General features: G+C 68.0%; 1 protein-coding gene across 3 annotated transcripts in view; it reads left to right on the top strand.

Moving 5' to 3' along the window:
• The first annotated feature begins 2,261 nt into the window (after window positions 1-2,261).
• The window catches only part of MAN2A2 (mannosidase alpha class 2A member 2), a 36,761-nt gene continuing 19,912 nt past the window's right edge, over window positions 2,262-19,110 (top strand). The window contains exons 1-5 of one of the 3 annotated variants that reach the window (XM_073304607.1): window positions 2,262-2,380; window positions 12,177-12,329; window positions 13,307-13,564; window positions 15,182-15,326; window positions 17,148-17,319. In XM_073304607.1, the coding sequence (XP_073160708.1) occupies window positions 12,198-12,329; window positions 13,307-13,564; window positions 15,182-15,326; window positions 17,148-17,319 (707 nt within the window). In that variant the 5' untranslated portion in view covers window positions 2,262-2,380; window positions 12,177-12,197. Of the gene's footprint in view, window positions 2,381-12,176; window positions 12,330-13,306; window positions 13,565-15,181; window positions 15,327-15,647; window positions 16,542-17,147; window positions 17,320-19,110 lie in introns of those variants that run through there. The other 2 variants (XM_073304608.1, XM_073304609.1) reach the window with 2 other exon arrangements.

Below are 19,110 nucleotides of genomic sequence, written 5' to 3'. Positions count from 1 at the left end.
AAGGCCCAGCAAAAGCAGCAGCAGATGCACCAGGACATAATGGGGCTTTTCCTACAGCAAGTGCAGCTACTGCGACTCTCATGGACCAGCGGCTTCAACACTCCTGGGCTCGCCTGCCATCGCAGTGAGTGGAGAACTGCAGCACGGTGCCTCCCTCCCCCACTCAGCACCAGCGCACCTACCCCTACCCCTCCGCCGCGGGGCAAACACGGGCCCTCCGCTGCCCTGGGAGATCCCTGGCTGGTGGATGTGTTCCTGTGCCCTGTTTTGTGATTTCTGTAAGTTAAACTGTATGTGCTGTAAAGTTCATCACATCTGGTTTGGGGCTGCTCTCATAACTGAAGAAAACTCTTTGGATTTAAAGTGACTCATCTTGATTAGTTTCCAACACCTGGTGTCCAACACCTGCTGGCAGGGAAGGGGACGCCCTTGTGCACTCACATGGGATCAGTGCAAAACAGGGTCCCTGCTATGTGGATAGCCAGCCCGCAGCGGAATAGCTGTGCTGGCAGTGATCTGTGCCCAGATGTGCAGCAAGCACCATGCAGTTCCTAAGGGGGGGAAGGTTGGCAGGTGCAGCCCAGCCGGGGGAGGGGGAAGGGGAGTTGGGGGGTGCAGCCCAGCCAGGGGAGGGGGAAGGGGACTTGGGGGGTGCAGCCCAGCCGGGGGAGGGGGAAGGGGAGTTGGAGGTGTGCAGCCCAGTGCGGGGGAGGTGCAGTCCAGCCAGGGGAGGGGGAAGGGGAGTTGGGGGGTGCAGCCCAGCCAGGGGAGGGGGAAGGGGACTTGGGGGGTGCAGCCCAGCCAGGGGAGGGGGAAGGGGAGTTGGGGGATGCAGCCCAGCCAGGGGAGGGGGAAGGGGAGTTGGAGGTGTGCAGCCCAGCCAGGGGAGGGGGAAGGGGAGTTGGGGGGTGCAGCCCAGCCGGGGGAGGGGGAAGGGGAGTTGGGGGGTGCAGCCCAGCCAGGGGAGGGGGAAGGGGACTTGGGGGGTGCAGCCCAGCCAGGGGAGGGGGAAGGGGAGTTGGAGGTGTGCAGCCCAGCCAGGGGAGGGGGAAGGGGAGTTGGGGGATGCAGCCCAGCCAGGGGAGGGGGAAGGGGAGTTGGGGGGTGCAGCCCAGCCGGGTCCTGCTGGTCCCACAGCACAGGGACATGGCTCTGGGGTAACCAGTCCTTGGCACCACACACACCAGGAAGCACCAGTCAGTGCCAGTGTCACGCCCCAGCAGGAGAGGCCAATGGAGAGGGGAAAAGAGAGACAGGGGTGTAGGGACAGACATAGCGACAGGGGAGGATGGACAGATGGGGGGCAGGGGAGAGAAAGGAGAGGAACAAACAGACAAGGGGGAGGGGATGGTGGGATGGACAGACAGACAGCAGGGGGAGAGGATGGGGCGGAGGACAGACAGACAAAAGTCTGCAGAAGAGAAGAGTGTGGGGGGGATTTGATAGCAGCCCTCAGCTACCCGAAGGGGGGCTCCAGAGAGGATGGAGCTGGGCTGTTCCCAGGGGTGGCAGATGGCAGAACAAGGAGCAATGCTCTCAAGTTGCAGGGGGGAGGTCTAGGCTGGATATTCGGAAACACGATTTCACGGGGCGGGGGGTGAAGCGCTGGAATGGGATCCCTGGGGAGGCGGTGGGCTCTCCATCCTTAGAGGCTTTTAGGGTTTTTGACAAAGCCCTGGCTGGGATGATTTAGTTGGGGTTGGACTGGAACCTCCCGAGGTCCCTTCCAACCCTGATCTATGATTTTATGGGAGAGGACGGGGGACAGATGGACATCCGGGGATGGGGGTGGGGCAGGGCGGACAGACAGACAGCAGTGGGGGGGGTGTGGACAAACAGACGGGGACGGGGGGGGGTGGACGGACAGACAGCTGCGGGGGACAGATGAACAAACAGAAAGCAGGGGGGGAGGACGGACAGACAGCCGGGGGAGGGGGGAGCGGAGGGACAGACAGTGGGGGGGTGCGGACAGATAGACGGGGGGGGGAGTGCGGATGGAGAGAGCCGGGGGTGGGGGGAGCGGAGGGACAGACAGTGGGGGGGAGCGGACAGACAGCGGGGGCGGGCGGACAGAGCCGGGGGAGGGGGGGAGCGGACAGACAGCTGGGGGAGGGGGGACGGACAGACAGACAGCTGGGGGGAAGGACAGACAGCGGGGGCGGGCGGACGGAGCCGGGGGAGGGGCCTGGGCGCATCCCGGCTCGCAGCCTCCTGCCCGGTCCCAGCAGCCGGCGCAGCCCGGGGCGCGGAGGCGGCGGCTGCCGGAGAGGCCGCGGCCGGCCCACGAGCGGCGGCGCCCGGGGATCGGAGCCCGGCCCGGCCCGGCCCGGCGGAGGATGTGAGCGGACCGGGCCCGGGGCTGCCGCAGCCGGAGCCGGAGGTAAGGGGGAGCCGGCCCGGTCCGCGCCTCGCACCTGGCGCCGCGGGCTGCGCTGCCGGCCGGGTGCGGCCAGGGGCCCCGGGGTGCGGCCAGGGGCCCCGGGGTGCGGCCAGGGGCCCCGGGGTGCGGCCAGGGGCCCCGGGCGGCCCGGGCGCGGTGCGGCTGGACAGCTCCCGATCGGCCCCGCCAGCCGCAGCGCCAGCCCGGGCGGGACCCTGCAGCCGCAGCGCGGGGCGCCGGGTCCCTGGCCCCGCAGCGGGAGCTGGGCGCCCCGGTCAGCTCCAGGCCCTGGCCAGCCTGGAGACATGTCCCTCCCTCCCCTAGCCTGGGGACCCGGCCCCAGCCGCGCCCTGCGGCCCAGCTCCGCCGAGCGCAGGCTGGGAACCAGGGTGTCCTTGGAGCCCCGGCAGTGTCCCCGAGCGCCCCGTGTCGCGGCCCCAGACCCTGCGCCCCGCGGGCCCCTCTCTGGGTCTCAGCCCAGCCTCTCCAGAGGGGAGTTTCTCCAGGCCCCTGCAGTGCTGGGGGACCCCTGCTGCGCCCCGGACCCAGGGAGGCCTCCAGAGACCTGTAGGCACCAGGGCACTAGGTTCTTCTCCATCCCATTCCTCAGCGCCCAGACATCTCTGCTCTTCTGACTGCAGGGGTTCACCCGGCTGGGGGCTCAGAGCCCAGGTCTTTGTCCTGGGCTCATACCCTTCATTTAAGAACAGCACATCAGCCAGACTGGGTCATCCCCAGGGTCCATCCAGCCCAGCATCCTGTCTGCCGACACTGGCCGGTGCCAGGCCCCTGAGCGGGAATGAACAGAGCAGGGCCTTTCGAATCATAGCGCGTAGGCACTGCACATTACTTCGTGTGACCCTCCTTTGCCGTGCCTCACAATCCCCCTGCTCCCAACAAACCCCAGTAACTGTGCCGACCATCAGTTCTGCCCCCACTGCTCAGCCCCATGCAGGGCCGTAATAAACGTGGTAGCCCACGGGCCAGGCACAGAACCATGCGGACCCGCTGGCAGTCAGTGGCCAGGAAGGAAACTGACCATTTCACACATTCGACTCCTGTCGGGCCACTTTCTGCGCCAGGACAGCTTAGTTCAAAGGCCTTGCAAAGCCAAATAAGTGATGGCAGCTGGTTCCCCTGTATCCACTTCCTGACACAACCTCAGAGCCCATTGCTACCAGTTCCTCGGCAGGAGCCGGGTTGGGACCCCCTCCCATCACCCTCTCCCCAGCTTTGCTAGGTTGCTGTTAGTTACTGGCTTAGCCAGCCTGTCCCATCCCCTGGGACCTCAGAGAGATCCCTGAGCAGCTGCTTCATGGCCTGAGCTATAATCTCCTTCCCTCCCATGCAGCCAGGCAGCTGGTGCTTCCACCAGCTTGCTCGCCTGCGTGTTGACCCCAGCCACCCATCTGAGCCCCTTCACGGGCTTCCAGAGCAGACTGAGCCCTCTCACCCTCTCCAGGGCCCTTGCCACGTCCCCCATTCTCACCCTGCACTCTGCCTGTTCCACGCTCCCTCCTGCTCCCTCTCCAGACTTCCTGCCTCTGCCCAGTGCCGAGCTGAGCCCTGGCCCTCCAGGTGCCCAGAGAGCTTGAGTCTGGCTGGAATATCACCCCCCACCCAGGGCTGACTGCTCAGCCCTAGCAGCAGCCCCTCGAGGCAGGAGCAGCTTGTGCGTCCCTGGGCAGAGCTGGTGACTAGTTGGCATCGGGAGTGCAGGGACGGTGCCAGGCTCCCCTGGCTGTGGTGTGTGGCTGGGAAGAGAGCACAAGGGGGCTGGCTGCTGCCAGGGCATGAGTCGCTCAGCTCAGAGAGCTGGGTTTCCTCTCTGGGTGGGCTGTGCAAATTCCTGAGTGTGTCAGCTGGGCCCCTGTGTGCAGTGGGAATGAGCGAGGGAAGCCCTTGAAGCCTCCCGGTGACAGCTGCTGTGTGTTGTGGATTGGGGGTTTCAGGCCCACCAACCAGGCTGGGCAGGGCCTAGCTGCCCCACCTCAGGTGCCCTCAGCATCTCCTGCTGTTGGCCCAATGCCTTGGGGGGGGGGGGGGGGCTGGGAGCAATTTCTTCCATCTGGCTGGATTCTGCCTTATTCTGGCTGCTGCCCTGTGGCTGGGTGGGGGCCTCCTGGATGATTCCCGTGCCAGACTGGACGCCAGCTCTTGGCTCAGGTGGCAGGGCAGGTGCATTGGTCACTCCCTTTTTCCAGCCCCAGGAGACCTGCCCGAGAGCTCATGCTGGCCCCAGAGGCTGATTGCACTGCCAGAAGGGAGCACTGGGACTGGCTAGTCTGCCCTCCTGTAGGGCCCAGGCCGGAGCCCCTCGCCAGTGATCCCTGCACCCAGCCCAGCTGGCCGGCTGAGCAAGAGGGTAGCTTTTGCAGAGGATCAACCCGCTCCAGCTGAATTGCCCCGGGGTTAATCCTCTCCCCGCCCCCCCCAAATCTGTGCCTTCATCCTAGTGGGAATTTGGTTAGAGGGAGCCTGGTAAGAGGAGGGGGGTGCGGTGGTGCAGTGTGGGCAAGGGGCATAGTGCTGAAATGTGAGGGAAGGGGACATGGTGGTGGAGCTAGGGGGAGGGGAAGGGGGATGTAATGGGGGATGGTGCGTGTGGTGATGCAGGGAGGGGAGGGGGAAGGGGACATGGTGGAGCTAGGGGGAGGGGGGTGTGGTGATGCAGTGAGGGGAGGGGGAAGGGCATGGCGGTGCAGTGGGGGGAAGGGGACATGGTGGAGCTAGGGGGAGGGGGGTGTGGTGATGCAGGGAGGGGAGGGGGAAGGGCATGGCGGTGCAGTGGGGGGAAGGGGACATGGTGGAGCTAGGGGGAGGGGGGTGTGGTGATGCAGGGAGGGGAGGGGGAAGGGCATGGCGGTGCAGTGGGGGGAAGGGGACATGGTGGAGCTAGGGGGAGGGGTGTGTGGTGATGCAGTGAGGGGAGGGGGAAGGGCATGGCGGTGCAGTGGGGGGAAGGGGACATGGTGGAGCTAGGGGGAGGGGGGTGTGGTGATGCAGTGAGGGGAGGGGGAAGGGCATGGCGGTGCAGTGAGGGGAAGGGGACATGGTGGAGCTAGGGGGAGGGGGGTGTGGTGATGCAGTGAGGGGAGGGGGAAGGGCATGGCGGTGCAGTGGGGGGAAGGGGACATGGTGGAGCTAGGGGGAGGGGGGTGTGGTGATGCAGTGAGGGGAGGGGGAAGGGCATGGCATGGCGGTGCAGTGGCGGGAAGGGGACATGGTGGAGCTAGGGGGAGGGGGGTGTGGTGATGCAGTGAGGGGAGGGGGAAGGGCATGGTGGTGCAGTGAGGGGAAGGGGACATGGTGGAGCTAGGGGGAGGGGGGTGTGGTGATGCAGTGAGGGGAGGGGGAAGGGCATGGCGGTGCAGTGAGGGGAAGGGGACATGGTGGAGCTAGGGGGAGGGGGGTGTGATGGTGCAGTGAGGGGAGGGGGAAGGGCATGGCGGTGCAGTGAGGGGAAGGGGACATGGTGGAGCTAGGGGGAGGGGGGTGTGGTGATGCAGTGAGGGGAGGGGGAAGGGCATGGCATGGCGGTGCAGTGAGGGGAAGGGGACATGGTGGAGCTAGGGGGAGGGGGGTGTGGTGATGCAGTGAGGGGAGGGGGAAGGGCATGGCGGTGCAGTGAGGGGAAGGGGACATGGTGGAGCTAGGGGGAGGGGGGTGTGATGATGCAGTGAGGGGAGGGGGAAGGGCATGGCGGTGCAGTGGGGGGAAGGGGACATGGTGGAGCTAGGGGGAGGGGGGTGTGGTGATGCAGTGAGGGGAGGGGGAAGGGCATGGCATGGCGGTGCAGTGAGGGGAAGGGGACATGGTGGAGCTAGGGGGAGGGGGGTGTGGTGATGCAGTGAGGGGAGGGGGAAGGGCATGGCGGTGCAGTGAGGGGAAGGGGACATGGTGGAGCTAGGGGGAGGGGGGTGTGGTGATGCAGTGAGGGGAGGGGGAAGGGCATGGCGGTGCAGTGAGGGGAAGGGGACATGGTGGAGCTAGGGGGAGGGGGGTGTGGTGATGCAGTGAGGGGAGGGGGAAGGGCATGGCGGTGCAGTGAGGGGAAGGGGACATGGTGGAGCTAGGGGGAGGGGGGTGTGGTGATGCAGTGAGGGGAGGGGGAAGGGCATGGCGGTGCAGTGAGGGGAAGGGGACATGGTGGAGCTAGGGGGAGGGGGGTGTGGTGATGCAGTGAGGGGAGGGGAAGGGGTGTGGTGATGCAGTGAGGGGAGGGGGAAGGGCATGGCGGTGCAGTGAGGGGAAGGGGACATGGTGGAGCTAGGGGGAGGGGGGTGTGGTGATGCAGTGAGGGGAGGGGAAGGGGTGTGGTGATGCAGTGAGGGGAGGGGGAAGGGCATGGCGGTGCAGTGGGGGGAAGGGGACATGGTGGAGCTAGGGGGAGGGGGGTGTGGTGATGCAGGGAGGGGAGGGGGAAGGGCATGGCGGTGCAGTGAGGGGAAGGGGACATGGTGGAGCTAGGGGGAGGGGGGTGTGGTGATGCAGGGAGGGGAGGGGGAAGGGCATGGCGGTGCAGTGAGGGGAAGGGGACATGGTGGAGCTAGGGGGAGGGGGGTGTGGTGATGCAGTGAGGGGAGGGGGAAGGGCATGGCGGTGCAGTGAGGGGAAGGGGACATGGTGGAGCTAGGGGGAGGGGTGTGTGGTGATGCAGTGAGGGGAGGGGGAAGGGCATGGCATGGCGGTGCAGTGAGGGGAAGGGGACATGGTGGAGCTAGGGGGAGGGGGGTGTGGTGATGCAGTGAGGGGAGGGGGAAGGGCATGGCGGTGCAGTGAGGGGAAGGGGACATGGTGGAGCTAGGGGGAGGGGGGTGTGATGATGCAGTGAGGGGAGGGGGAAGGGCATGGCGGTGCAGTGAGGGGAAGGGGACATGGTGGAGCTAGGGGGAGGGGGGTGTGGTGATGCAGTGAGGGGAGGGGAAGGGGTGTGATGATGCAGTGAGGGGAGGGGGAAGGGCATGGCGGTGCAGTGGGGGGAAGGGGACATGGTGGAGCTAGGGGGAGGGGTGTGTGGTGATGCAGTGAGGGGAGGGAAGGGGTGTGTGGTGATGCAGGGAGGGGAGGGGGAAGGGCATGGCGGTGCAGTGAGGGGAAGGGGACATGGTGGAGCTAGGGGGAGGGGTGTGTGGTGATGCAGTGAGGGGAGGGGGAAGGGCATGGCGGTGCAGTGAGGGGAAGGGGACATGGTGGAGCTAGGGGGAGGGGGGTGTGGTGATGCAGTGAGGGGAGGGGGAAGGGCATGGCATGGCGGTGCAGTGAGGGGAAGGGGACATGGTGGAGCTAGGGGGAGGGGGGTGTGGTGATGCAGTGAGGGGAGGGGGAAGGGCATGGCGGTGCAGTGGGGGGAAGGGGACATGGTGGAGCTAGGGGGAGGGGGGTGTGGTGATGCAGTGAGGGGAGGGGGAAGGGCATGGCGGTGCAGTGAGGGGAAGGGGACATGGTGGAGCTAGGGGGAGGGGGGTGTGATGATGCAGTGAGGGGAGGGGGAAGGGCATGGCGGTGCAGTGGGGGGAAGGGGACATGGTGGAGCTAGGGGGAGGGGTGTGTGGTGATGCAGTGAGGGGAGGGAAGGGGTGTGTGGTGATGCAGGGAGGGGAGGGGGAAGGGCATGGCGGTGCAGTGAGGGGAAGGGGACATGGTGGAGCTAGGGGGAGGGGTGTGTGGTGATGCAGTGAGGGGAGGGGGAAGGGCATGGCGGTGCAGTGAGGGGAAGGGGACATGGTGGAGCTAGGGGGAGGGGGGTGTGGTGATGCAGTGAGGGGAGGGGGAAGGGCATGGCATGGCGGTGCAGTGAGGGGAAGGGGACATGGTGGAGCTAGGGGGAGGGGGGTGTGGTGATGCAGTGAGGGGAGGGGGAAGGGCATGGCGGTGCAGTGGGGGGAAGGGGACATGGTGGAGCTAGGGGGAGGGGGGTGTGGTGATGCAGTGAGGGGAGGGGGAAGGGCATGGCGGTGCAGTGAGGGGAAGGGGACATGGTGGAGCTAGGGGGAGGGGGGTGTGATGATGCAGTGAGGGGAGGGGGAAGGGCATGGCGGTGCAGTGGGGGGAAGGGGACATGGTGGAGCTAGGGGGAGGGGGGTGTGGTGATGCAGTGAGGGGAGGGGGAAGGGCATGGCGGTGCAGTGGGGGGAAGGGGACATGGTGGAGCTAGGGGGAGGGGGGTGTGGTGATGCAGTGAGGGGAGGGGGAAGGGCATGGCGGTGCAGTGAGGGGAAGGGGACATGGTGGAGCTAGGGGGAGGGGGGTGTGATGATGCAGTGAGGGGAGGGGGAAGGGCATGGCGGTGCAGTGGGGGGAAGGGGACATGGTGGAGCTAGGGGGAGGGGGGTGTGGTGATGCAGTGAGGGGAGGGGGAAGGGCATGGCGGTGCAGTGAGGGGAAGGGGACATGGTGGAGCTAGGGGGAGGGGGGTGTGATGATGCAGTGAGGGGAGGGGGAAGGGCATGGCATGGCGGTGCAGTGAGGGGAAGGGGACATGGTGGAGCTAGGGGGAGGGGGGTGTGGTGATGCAGGGAGGGGAGGGGGAAGGGCATGGCGGTGCAGTGGGGGGAAGGGGACATGGTGGAGCTAGGGGGAGGGGGGTGTGGTGATGCAGTGAGGGGAGGGGGAAGGGCATGGCGGTGCAGTGGGGGGAAGGGGACATGGTGGAGCTAGGGGGAGGGGGGTGTGGTGATGCAGTGAGGGGAGGGGGAAGGGCATGGCGGTGCAGTGAGGGGAAGGGGACATGGTGGAGCTAGGGGGAGGGGGGTGGCAGTGCAGTGGGGGAGGGGATCCAGTGCCCTTCGTGGCTGGGGAGCAGGTGTCCTGGCCGGCCGAGCCGTGTGCCCGGCTGCGGGCTGTGCAGGGCAGGGTGTAATTCACGCTCAGCTCCCTCCCCAGCTCCTGGCACCGTCCCAGGCTTCACAGCTAAAAATACTGCCGGACGGCTCCAGCGCCGGGGGGATTAGGGTAACCAGGCCACAGCCATGCTCTGCCTGGCGTGGGGCGGGGGCTCCGGCACCCACCTGCTGCAGACGGGCTTCCTGTGTGTGCCCCGCAGCCTGCCAGGCTCCCGGCTGGGCCCCACCGGCCTGCCCCATCCCCCAGCTGAGTCTGTGAGCAGTGCTGTGGGCCGGGCAGGACAGGGAGCCGGGGGCGCTGGGTGTGGGGCGGCCCGGCCTGCGCTGGGAGCCCGGGGGGCGCTGGGTGTGGGGCGGCCCGGCCTGCGCTGGGAGCCCGGGGGGCTCTGGGTGTGGGGCGTCCGTCCTGCGCTGGGAGCCGGGGGGCGCTGGGTGTGGGGCGGCCCGGCCTGCGCTGGGAGCCGGGGGGCGCTGGGTGTGGGGCGGGCAGGACAGGGAGCCGGGGGCGCTGGGTGTGGGGCGGCCCGGCCTGCGCTGGAAGCCTGGGGGGCGCTGGGTGTGGGGCGGCCCGGCCTGCGCTGGGAGCCCGGGGGGCTCTCGGTGTGGGGCGTCCGTCCTGCGCTGGGAGCCGGGGGGCGCTGGGTGTGGGGCGGCCCGGCCTGCGCTGGGAGCCCGGGGGGCGCTGGGTGTGGGGCGGCCCGGCCTGCGCTGGGAGCCGGGGGGCGCTGGGTGTGGGGCGGCCCGGCCTGCGCTGGGAGCCCGGGGGGCGCTGGGTGTGGGGCGGCCCGGCCTGCGCTGGGAGCCGGGGGGCGCTGGGTGTGGGGCGGCCCGGCCTGCGCTGGGAGCCCGGGGGGCTCTGGGTGTGGGGCGGCCAGGCCTGCGCTGGGAGCCGGGGGGCGCTGGGTGTGGGGCGGCCCGGCCTGCGCTGGGAGCCCGGGGGGCGCTGGGTGTGGGGCGGCCCGGCCTGCGCTGGGAGCCGGGGGGCGCTGGGTGTGGGGCGGCCCGGCCTGCGCTGGGAGCCGGGGGGCGCTGGGTGTGGGGCGGCCCGGCCTGCGCTGGGAGCCGGGGGGCGCTGGGTGTGGGGCGGGCAGGACAGGGAGCCGGGGGCGCTGGGTGTGGGGCGGCCCGGCCTGCGCTGGGAGCCCGGGGGGCGCTGGGTGTGGGGCGGCCCGGCCTGCGCTGGGAGCCCGGGGGGCGCTGGGTGTGGGGCGGCCCGGCCTGTGCTGGGAGCCCGGGGGGCGCTGGGTGTGGGGCGGCCCGGCCTGCGCTGGGAGCCGGGGGGGCGCTGGGTGTGGGGCGGCCCGGCCTGCGCTGGGAGCCGGGGGGCGCTGGGTGTGGGGCGGCCCGGCCTGCGCTGGGAGCCGGGGGGCGCTGGGTGTGGGGCGGGCAGGACAGGGAGCCGGGGGCGCTGGGTGTGGGGCGGCCCGGCCTGTGCTGGGAGCCCGGGGGGCGCTGGGTGTGGGGCGGCCCGGCCTGCGCTGGGAGCCCGGGGGGCTCTGGGTGTGGGGCGTCCGTCCTGCGCTGGGAGCCGGGGGGGGCTGGGTGTGGGGCGGCCCGGCCTGCGCTGGGAGCCCGGGGGGCGCTGGGTGTGGGGCGGCCCGGCCTGCGCTGGGAGCCGGGGGGCGCTGGGTGTGGGGCGGCCCGGCCTGCGCTGGGAGCCCGGGGGGCGCTGGGTGTGGGGCGGCCCGGCCTGCGCTGGGAGCCGGGGGGCGCTGGGTGTGGGGCGGCCCGGCCTGCGCTGGGAGCCGGGGGGCGCTGGGTGTGGGGCGGGCAGGACAGGGAGCCGGGGGCGCTGGGTGTGGGGCGGCCCGGCCTGCGCTGGGAGCCCGGGGGGCGCTGGGTGTGGGGCGGCCCGGCCTGCGCTGGGAGCCCGGGGGGCTCTGGGTGTGGGGCGTCCGTCCTGCGCTGGGAGCCGGGGGGCGCTGGGTGTGGGGCGGCCCGGCCTGCGCTGGGAGCCCGGGGGGCGCTGGGTGTGGGGCGGCCCGGCCTGCGCTGGGAGCCGGGGGGCGCTGGGTGTGGGGCGGCCCGGCCTGCGCTGGGAGCCCGGGGGGCGCTGGGTGTGGGGCGGCCCGGCCTGCGCTGGGAGCCCGGGGGGCGCTGGGTGTGGGGCGGCCCGGCCAGGGCTGAGGCCTTCATCTTCCTCCTTGTGCGCTCAGACTCTGCCATGGGCCCCCTGCCCCCTGTGGGGCCTCGGGACCCTCCAGCCCTGCTGAGGGGCTGGCCCAGGTGGGGAGTGGGGCCCCATCGCGGGGGCTGGCCCAAGTGGGGATTGGGAGTCCATCTGGGGGGTTGGCTGGAGTGGGGGGTGAGGGGCTCATCAGACAGCTAACTGTAGTGTGGAGGGAGAGGCCTGTCGTGGGGGCTGGTGCAAAGGGGAGTTGGGGGTCTGTCGGGGGGGGCTAGCCGCAGTGGGGGCGAGGGGCCTGTCGGGGGGCTGGTGCAAGGGAGGTTTGGTGTTCCATCTGCGGGGGCTGGCTGGAGTGGCGGGTGAGGGGCTCATCGGGGGGCTAGCTGCAGTGTGGGGCGAGAGGCCTGTTGTGGGGGCTGGTGCAAAGGGGGTTGGTGGTCTGTCTGGGGTGGGGGCTGGCCTCAGTGTGGGGGGAGAGGCCTGTCTGGGGGCTGGTGCAAGTGGGGGTTAGGGGTCTGTCTGCGGGGGGCTGGCCGCAGTGGGGGGTGAGAGGCCGGTCGGGGGGCTGGTGCAAGTGGGAGTTGGGGGTCTGTCTGGGGGGGGGCTGGCCACAGTGGGGGGCGAGGGGCCTGTCTGGGGGCTGGTGCAAGTGGGGGTTAGGGGTCTGTCTGGGGGGGGCTGGCTGCAGTGGGGGGCGAGAGGCCGGTCGGGGGGCTGGTGCAAGTGGGAGTTGGGGGTCTGTCTGGGGGGGGGCTGGCCGCAGTGGGGGGCGAGGGGCCTGGCACTGGGCCCTGACCTAGCTCTCTGGCTGACTTGGTGGCAGGTGGGTCGTCGCAGCCCCGGGATGAAGCTGAAGAAGCAGGTGACAGTGTGCGGAGCTGCCATCTTCTGCGTGGCCGTCTTCTCCCTCTACCTGATGCTGGACCGAGTGCAGCATGACCCTGCCCGGCACCAGAGCGGGGGCAACTTCCCGCGGGTAAGTGGCCCTGGCACCCAGGGGACGAGGAGTGGGGCTGGGGCTCTCTGCCTTCACCTCCCATGGTGCCTGCAGCGGAGCCCCCCTTGCTCACCCGGCCGCGTGTTGGCAGCTTGGGGGGGCCGAGTGCTGAGGGGCCTCAGAATCTCAGCTCCCTGGGACCTGGACCCCCGGGGGAAGAAACGTCCCAGGGTTGGGCACCAAGCATGGGTCAAGTCTATTCCAGGGTTGCTTGCCCACCACTGACATGCAGCCACCTCTGGGGTGGGACGTGGCAGCAGTTGGTCAGCAGCAGTCTGTGGCAGGGGAGTGCTGGTGGCTCCCTGTCTGGGTGGCCCTGCAGGGGGCTTTGGGAGGCTGACTGGCATTCGCCAGCTGCCTGCCCAGATTTACTGAACATGCTTTTTGTCTGGGATTGCACCTGTGCACCCAGCCCCCTTAGTGCCACCCTGGGTGCAGGGGCCAGCACTGACTGCCAGGAGAGAGTGCCCCCTGCTGAGTGCCCCAGCCTGCTGCCAACAGCCCAGCACCCCCCAGCGCTGCCCTGGGGCAATGGGGTCTACGAGAGGAGGGTGCTCCCTACTGAGCCCTGACTCTGCTCCTTGCGTGGCAGGCCCCCTCATGCTGACTGGGAGGGGGAGTCCCCCCTCCTGAGCCCCTGTCCCACTCCCTGCAGAGTGCACTGCCAGGCCATCAATCCAGCAGCTACTGCACTGGTGGCCCCCCCAGGCAGCCCCAATGGGCCCTCGCTCTCACTGCTCTCTGCTGGAAAATGGGGGGGTCACTGAACCCCAAACATTCTGCGGGAAAAGAGCGACTTGGGCAAATGGCCAGGGACCCCGTAGTTCTGGGTTGCAGTTGTGTGAATCTGCGTCCCCTGGAGCTGCTGCGGTGCCTCGTGGGCGATGGATGGGCAGTTTCCCCCGGCATTTCGGGGCGTGGGGGCGCTGCTCTCACCCCGTGTCTGTGACCTGCAGAGCCAGATCTCGGTGCTGCAGAACCGCATTGAGCAGCTGGAGCAGCTGCTGGAGGAGAACCACGAGATCATCAGCCACATCAAGGAGTCGGTGCTGGAGCTGACGGCCCATGCGGAGGGGCAGCCGGTGCTGCTGCCCTACCACACACCCAACGGGTCCTGGGTGCTGCCACCCGAGAGCCGGCCCAGCTTCTTCTCCATCTCCCCACAGGACTGCCAGTTCGCACTGGGGAGCAGGGGCCAGAAGCCAGACCTGCAGGTGAGCGAGGGCCGGCGGCCTAGGTGGGAGGGGGAGCCGCCTGTGGCGGGTCACGGAGCTGGGGGCTTGGAGAGGGAGCCGCCTGCAGGGGTTGAGGGGTGGGGGGCTTGGAGGGGGAGCCCCCTGTGGGAGGCCAAGGGACTGGGGAGTTGGAGAGGGAGGCCCCTGTGGGGGGCTGAAGGCCGGGGCGTCATTGGGGGAGCCACCTGCAGGGGGTTGAAGGGGGGTCCACCTGCAGGGGGCTGAGGGGCTGGGTGGTCAGAGCGGGAGCCGCCTGTGGGGGGCATGGGCCTGAGATATCTGGGCTTGGAGGGGGAGCTGCCTGCGGGGGGGACGACAAGGGGGGGAGTTTGGAGGGGGAGCTGCCTGCAGGGAGGCGAAGGGCTGGGGAGCTGCCTGCGAGGGGCTGAGGGCAGGGGAGTCATAGCGGGAGCCACCTGTGGGGGCCCAAGGGGCTGGGGGATTGGAGGGGGAGCCCCCTGTGGGGGGCGAGGGGCTGGAGGACAGGGACCTGAGATATCTGGGGCCACACCCTGTGCTCTCACTGAGGGCTGGGTCAGGAGCAATGTCTGTCTCTTGGTGCAGCCCCTCACCGCTGAGCATCTAGAGATGGCTCCAGTGCAGGGGCTGGGTTGGCGTCCTGGGGGTGCGAACTGGGGTTGTTGAGGATGGGGCTGGCATCCCAGTGGTGGACGATGCAGCTGGCGTCCCAGGGGCTCGCTGCCAGGGACCGGGGCTGAGGCTGATATCCCGGGGGCCCAGTGCCAGGGACTGGGACTGAGGCTGGTGTCACGGAGTCCCCGGGCGATGCTCTGGAACGGCTCCCTACGAAGCCAGCCAGGACTCTGGGGAAGTCTCCTCTCGGGGAGCAGCCTGTCTGCAGGACACACAGCTCACCCGGCTTCCCCCTTCCTGGTTCTGTCCTCGGAGCATTCAGCATCCTCTGCCCCTCCGTGCGCTTCCCACAGCGAGTCCGCCCAGGCGGGGTCCTGGGGAAGCCAGAGGGTCCTGCCCCCAAACTCCGCAGTTAGACATGACTCTCAGCCAGCCGGGGAAACAGAAGGTTTATTAGACAACAGGAACATGGTCTAACACAGAGCTTGTAGGTGCAGAGAACAGGGCCCCTCAGCCGGGTCCATTTTGGGGGCCAGTGAGCCAGACAACCCTGTCTGCACTTCACTCCATATCCCCAGCCAGTCCCAAACTTAAACTCCCTCCAGCCCCTCCTCCTCTGGGCTTTGTCCCTTTCCCGGGCCAGGAGGTCACCGGATTCCTTTGTTCTCCAACCCTTTAGCTCTCACCTTGCAGGGGGGAAGGGCCCAGGCCATCAGTTGCCAGGAAACAGGGTGTCGGCCATTCTCTGTGTCCAGACCCCTGCACACACCTGCCCTCTAGGGCTCTGCAGTGATCATACACCCTTATCCCACCCCCAGATACTTAAGAACTGCCTAGGGGAAACTGAGGCATCCCCACAATATTCAGAGGAAACATTAAGAACAGTCCCGCTTTGTCACAGCTGGTGTCCTGGGGGCCTGGTGCCAGGGACTGGGGTTGAGGCTGGTGGCCTGGAGGCCCCAGTCTTGCTGCTCCCACTGAGCATGGTCCCTGGTCTTGCAGATGCTGGCCGTGGCCTCGGTGCTGCCCTTTGATAACCAGGACGGCGGCGTGTGGAAGCAGGGCTTTGACATTACCTACGAGCCCCATGAGTGGGACACGGAGCCCCTGCAGGTGTTTGTGGTGCCGCACTCCCATAACGATCCAGGTGAGTGAGGCCCATGGGGCAGGCTGGGGCCTTGGAGCCTGGCCCTGGGCTTAATGCCCACAGCTGAGCTGCGGGGAATCCCCGGCGAAGGGTCCCAGGCATGGTCCCCAGACTGCACAGACAGAGGGTCCCAGACACAGCCCTTTGGCTCTCAGCAGTGTTCCCTCTAGTTTTTCCCACCCATGTGCGGAATGAATTTTGTTTTGTTCACCAATATGGAGGTGATGTGTGATGTGTTTGGGGTGCAGGAGGGGGCTCAGGGCTGGGGCTGAGGGTTGCAGTGCGGGGGGTGAGGGCTCTGGCTGTGGGTAGGGATAAGGGATTTGGGGAGCAGGCTTCCCCAGAGCTGGAATGGGGAGAGAAGACTCCCCCCAGATCTCTCTCCCCACAGCAGCCCCTGGGCTGGGGCAGGGGGGTGCATCTCCCCTGGCCGCGGCAGGTCCGGGCCAGGCTAGGTTGGGCCTGGGAGAGGGGTTTTTTTACCCCACTGTGGCGTTCCCCTGGTGTTATCTGGACCGGTGATCTGCTAGGTCACTCCAATCCTCAACTCTGGGAGCCAGCTTTATCCTGCTCTGCTGTGAGAATCCCCACTCCCAGGCTGTTCACACACAGCCTTTGGCATGTAAGCTGCTCCCAGCTACGTGCGTGAGCACTTTTGGCCAGCCACTGCTTGTATTGTGCAACCGAATGACACTAGCCAATGTCTCCGGTCCCAGACACAAGCCTAGGAACCTCAGTCTTGCAGAGTCCAGTTCTGCCCGCTGGACGCTGCAAGCTTATATGAATTTGTCAGTTTAACAAAGAAATTGATATGTACCAGGGTTGTTATCCCAAGGGGAGTCTCTGACACGCTTCAAACCAAACACACTGCTTCAGGTAGAATAAACAAACAGATTTATTAACTACAAAGATAGATTTTAAATGATTATAAGTCAAAGCACAACAAGTTAGATTTGGTCAAATGAAATAAAAGCAAAACGCATTCTATGCTGATCTTAACACTTTCAGAGCTCTTACAAATGTAGATGCTTCTCACCACAGGCTGGCTGGTTGCCTTTAAGCCAGGCTCTCCCCTTTGATCAGCGCTTCAGTCACTTGGTGGTGGTGTCTGTAGATGGAGGTGGAAGAGAGCAGAAGAACATGGCAAATGTCTCTCCCTTTTATCATATTCTTTCTGCCCTATTAGCTTCCCTCCCCCCACCCCTTCAGAATCAGGTGAGCATTCCCTTGGTCAGTTTGGGACTACGATGAGGTAAGGGGGTGACTCCCTCAAGAGTCCAACAGAACCTTTGTTGCTGCCTAGGCCAGTGTCCTTTGCTCCTGTGAGGCTGGGCTGGGTTTGTCCCATTCATGCCCTGATGAGGTGTGAACTGCCCCTCTACTCCTGGAGAGTTTTGCCTGGGCTTGTTTTAAGTCATAAGGACACATTTTCAGCCTCATAACTATATTCATGAGATTACAACCTATAACATCACTGTGACAACAATGCTCAGTGCATCATGAGCCTTCTGAAGACACCCGACCTGACAAACTTTGCATTGGATACCACACAATCGTATTATAAGGATGAACATGGGGGTGCAGGGTGTTCCCCTGAGGTACAGAGTGTCACAGGGCCCAGGAGAGGGGCATCTCTCCCCAAGCTGCAGCAGGTCCGGGCCAGGCTGGGTTGGGACTGGGGGAGAGGAATCTCTCCCCACTGCGGTCTTGAGCGCCTGCACAGCACTTAATAGGCTGCTGTGTGGCCACGCGGCTTAGAGGGAACGTAGCCCCCGCAGGCAGGGCTCCGCACTCAGTCCCTGCCCTGTGCGTGTTGCGCAGGCTGGATCAAGACCTTTGAGAAGTACTACGCAGACCAGACACAGCACATCCTGAACAGCATGGTGCTGAAACTGCAGGAGGACCCGCGTCGCCGCTTCATCTGGTCTGAGATCTCCTTCTTCTCCAAGTGGTGGGACAACATCAGCACCCAGAGACGGGCTGCGGTGCGCAGGTACGGGGGGCCACAGCCTGCACCCCGCGGACAGGCACCACGCCCGCTCTCCCCAGCCTGGGCACCCAGTGGAGACACAGTGCCCACTCTGAGGGCGCTGGCCGTGGGGCGGGGGCGCTGGCCGTGGGATGGGACACTGGCTGTTGGGTGTGCCTGCAGGAGGTGCCATGGGGCGGGGGCGCTGGCCGTGGGGCGGGAGCGCTGGCCGTGGGGCGGGGGCGCTGGCCATGGGATGGGGCACTGGCTGTTGGGTGTGCCTGCAGGAGGTGCCGTGGGGCGGGGGCGCTGGCCGTGGGGCGGGGCACTGGCTGTTGGGTGTGCCTGCAGGAGGTGCCGTGGGGCGGGGGCGCTGGCCGTGGGGCGGGGGCGCTGGCCGTGGGATGGGGCACTGGCTGTTGGGTGTGCCTGCAGGAGGTGCCGTGGAGCGGGGGTGCTGGCCGTGGGGCGGGAGCGCTGGCCATGGGGCGGGGCACTGGCTGTTGGGTGTGCCTGCAGGAGGTGCCGTGGGGTGGGGGGGCTGGCCGTGGGGCGGGGGCGCAGGCCGTGGGATGGGGCACTGGCTGTTGGGTGTGCCTGCAGGAGGTGCCGTGGGGCGCTGGCCGTGGGGCGGGGGCGCTGGCTGTGGGGCGGGGGCACTGGCCGTGGGATGGGGCACTGGCTGTTGGGTGTGCCTGCAGGAGGTGCCGTGGGGCGGGGGCGCTGGCTGTTGGGTGTGCCTGCAGGAGGTGCCGTGGGGCGGGGCACTGGCTGTTGGGTGTGCCTGCAGGAGGTGCCGTGGGGCGGGGGCGCTGGCCGTGGGGCGGGGGCGCTGGCTGTTGGGTGTGCCTGCAGGAGGTGCCGTGGGGTGGGGGCGCTGGCCGTGGGGCGGGGCGCTGGCCGTGGGATGGGGCACTGGCTGTTGGGTGTGCCTGCAGGAGGTGCCGTGGGGTGGGGGCGCTGGCTGTGGGGCGGGGCACTGGCTGTTGGGTGTGCCTGCAGGAGGTGCCGTGGGGTGGGGGCGCTGGCCGTGGGGCGGGGCACTGGCTGTTGGGTGTGCCTGCAGGAGGTGCCGTGGGGTGGGGGCGCTGGCCGTGGGGCGGGGCACTGGCTGTTGGGTGTGCCTGCAGGAGGTGCCGTGGGGTGGGGGCGCTGGCCGTGGGGCGGGGCACTGGCTGTTGGGTGTGCCTGCAGGAGGTGCCGTGGGGTGGGGGCGCTGGCCGTGGGGAGGGGCACTGGCTGTTGGGTGTGCCTGCAGGAGGTGCCGTGGGGCGGGGGCGCTGGCCATGGGGCGGGGCACTGGCCGTGGGGCGGGGGCGCTGGCTGTTGGGTGTGCCTGCAGGAGGTGCCGTGGGGCGGGGGCGCTGGCCGTGGGGCGGGGTGCTGGCTGTTGGGTGTGCCTGCAGGAGGTGCCGTGGGGCGGGGGCGCTGGCCGTGGGGCGGGGCGCTGGCTGTTGGGTGTGCCTGCAGGAGGTGCCGTGGGGCGGGGGCGCTGGCCGTGGGGCAGGGCGCTGGCTGTTGGGTGTGCCTGCAGGAGGTGCCGTGGGGCAGGGGCGCTGGCCGTGGGGTGGGGCACTGGCCGTGGGGCGGGGCGCTGGCTGTTGGGTGTGCCTGCAGGAGGTGCCGTGGGGTGGGGGCGCTGGCCGTGGGGCGGGGCACTGGCCGTGGGGCGGGGCGCTGGCTGTTGGGTGTGCCTGCAGGAGGTGCCGTGGGGCGGGGGCGCTGGCCGTGGGGCGGGGCGCTGGCTGTTGGGTGTGCCTGCAGGAGGTGCCGTGGGGCGGGGGCGCTGGCCGTGGGGCGGGGCGCTGGCTGTTG

Source organism: Lepidochelys kempii, chromosome 10 (genome assembly GCF_965140265.1).
Source record: "Lepidochelys kempii isolate rLepKem1 chromosome 10, rLepKem1.hap2, whole genome shotgun sequence".
Lineage (NCBI taxonomy): Eukaryota > Metazoa > Chordata > Testudines > Cheloniidae > Lepidochelys > Lepidochelys kempii.
This window is presented reverse-complemented; position numbering and strand designations above follow the sequence as displayed.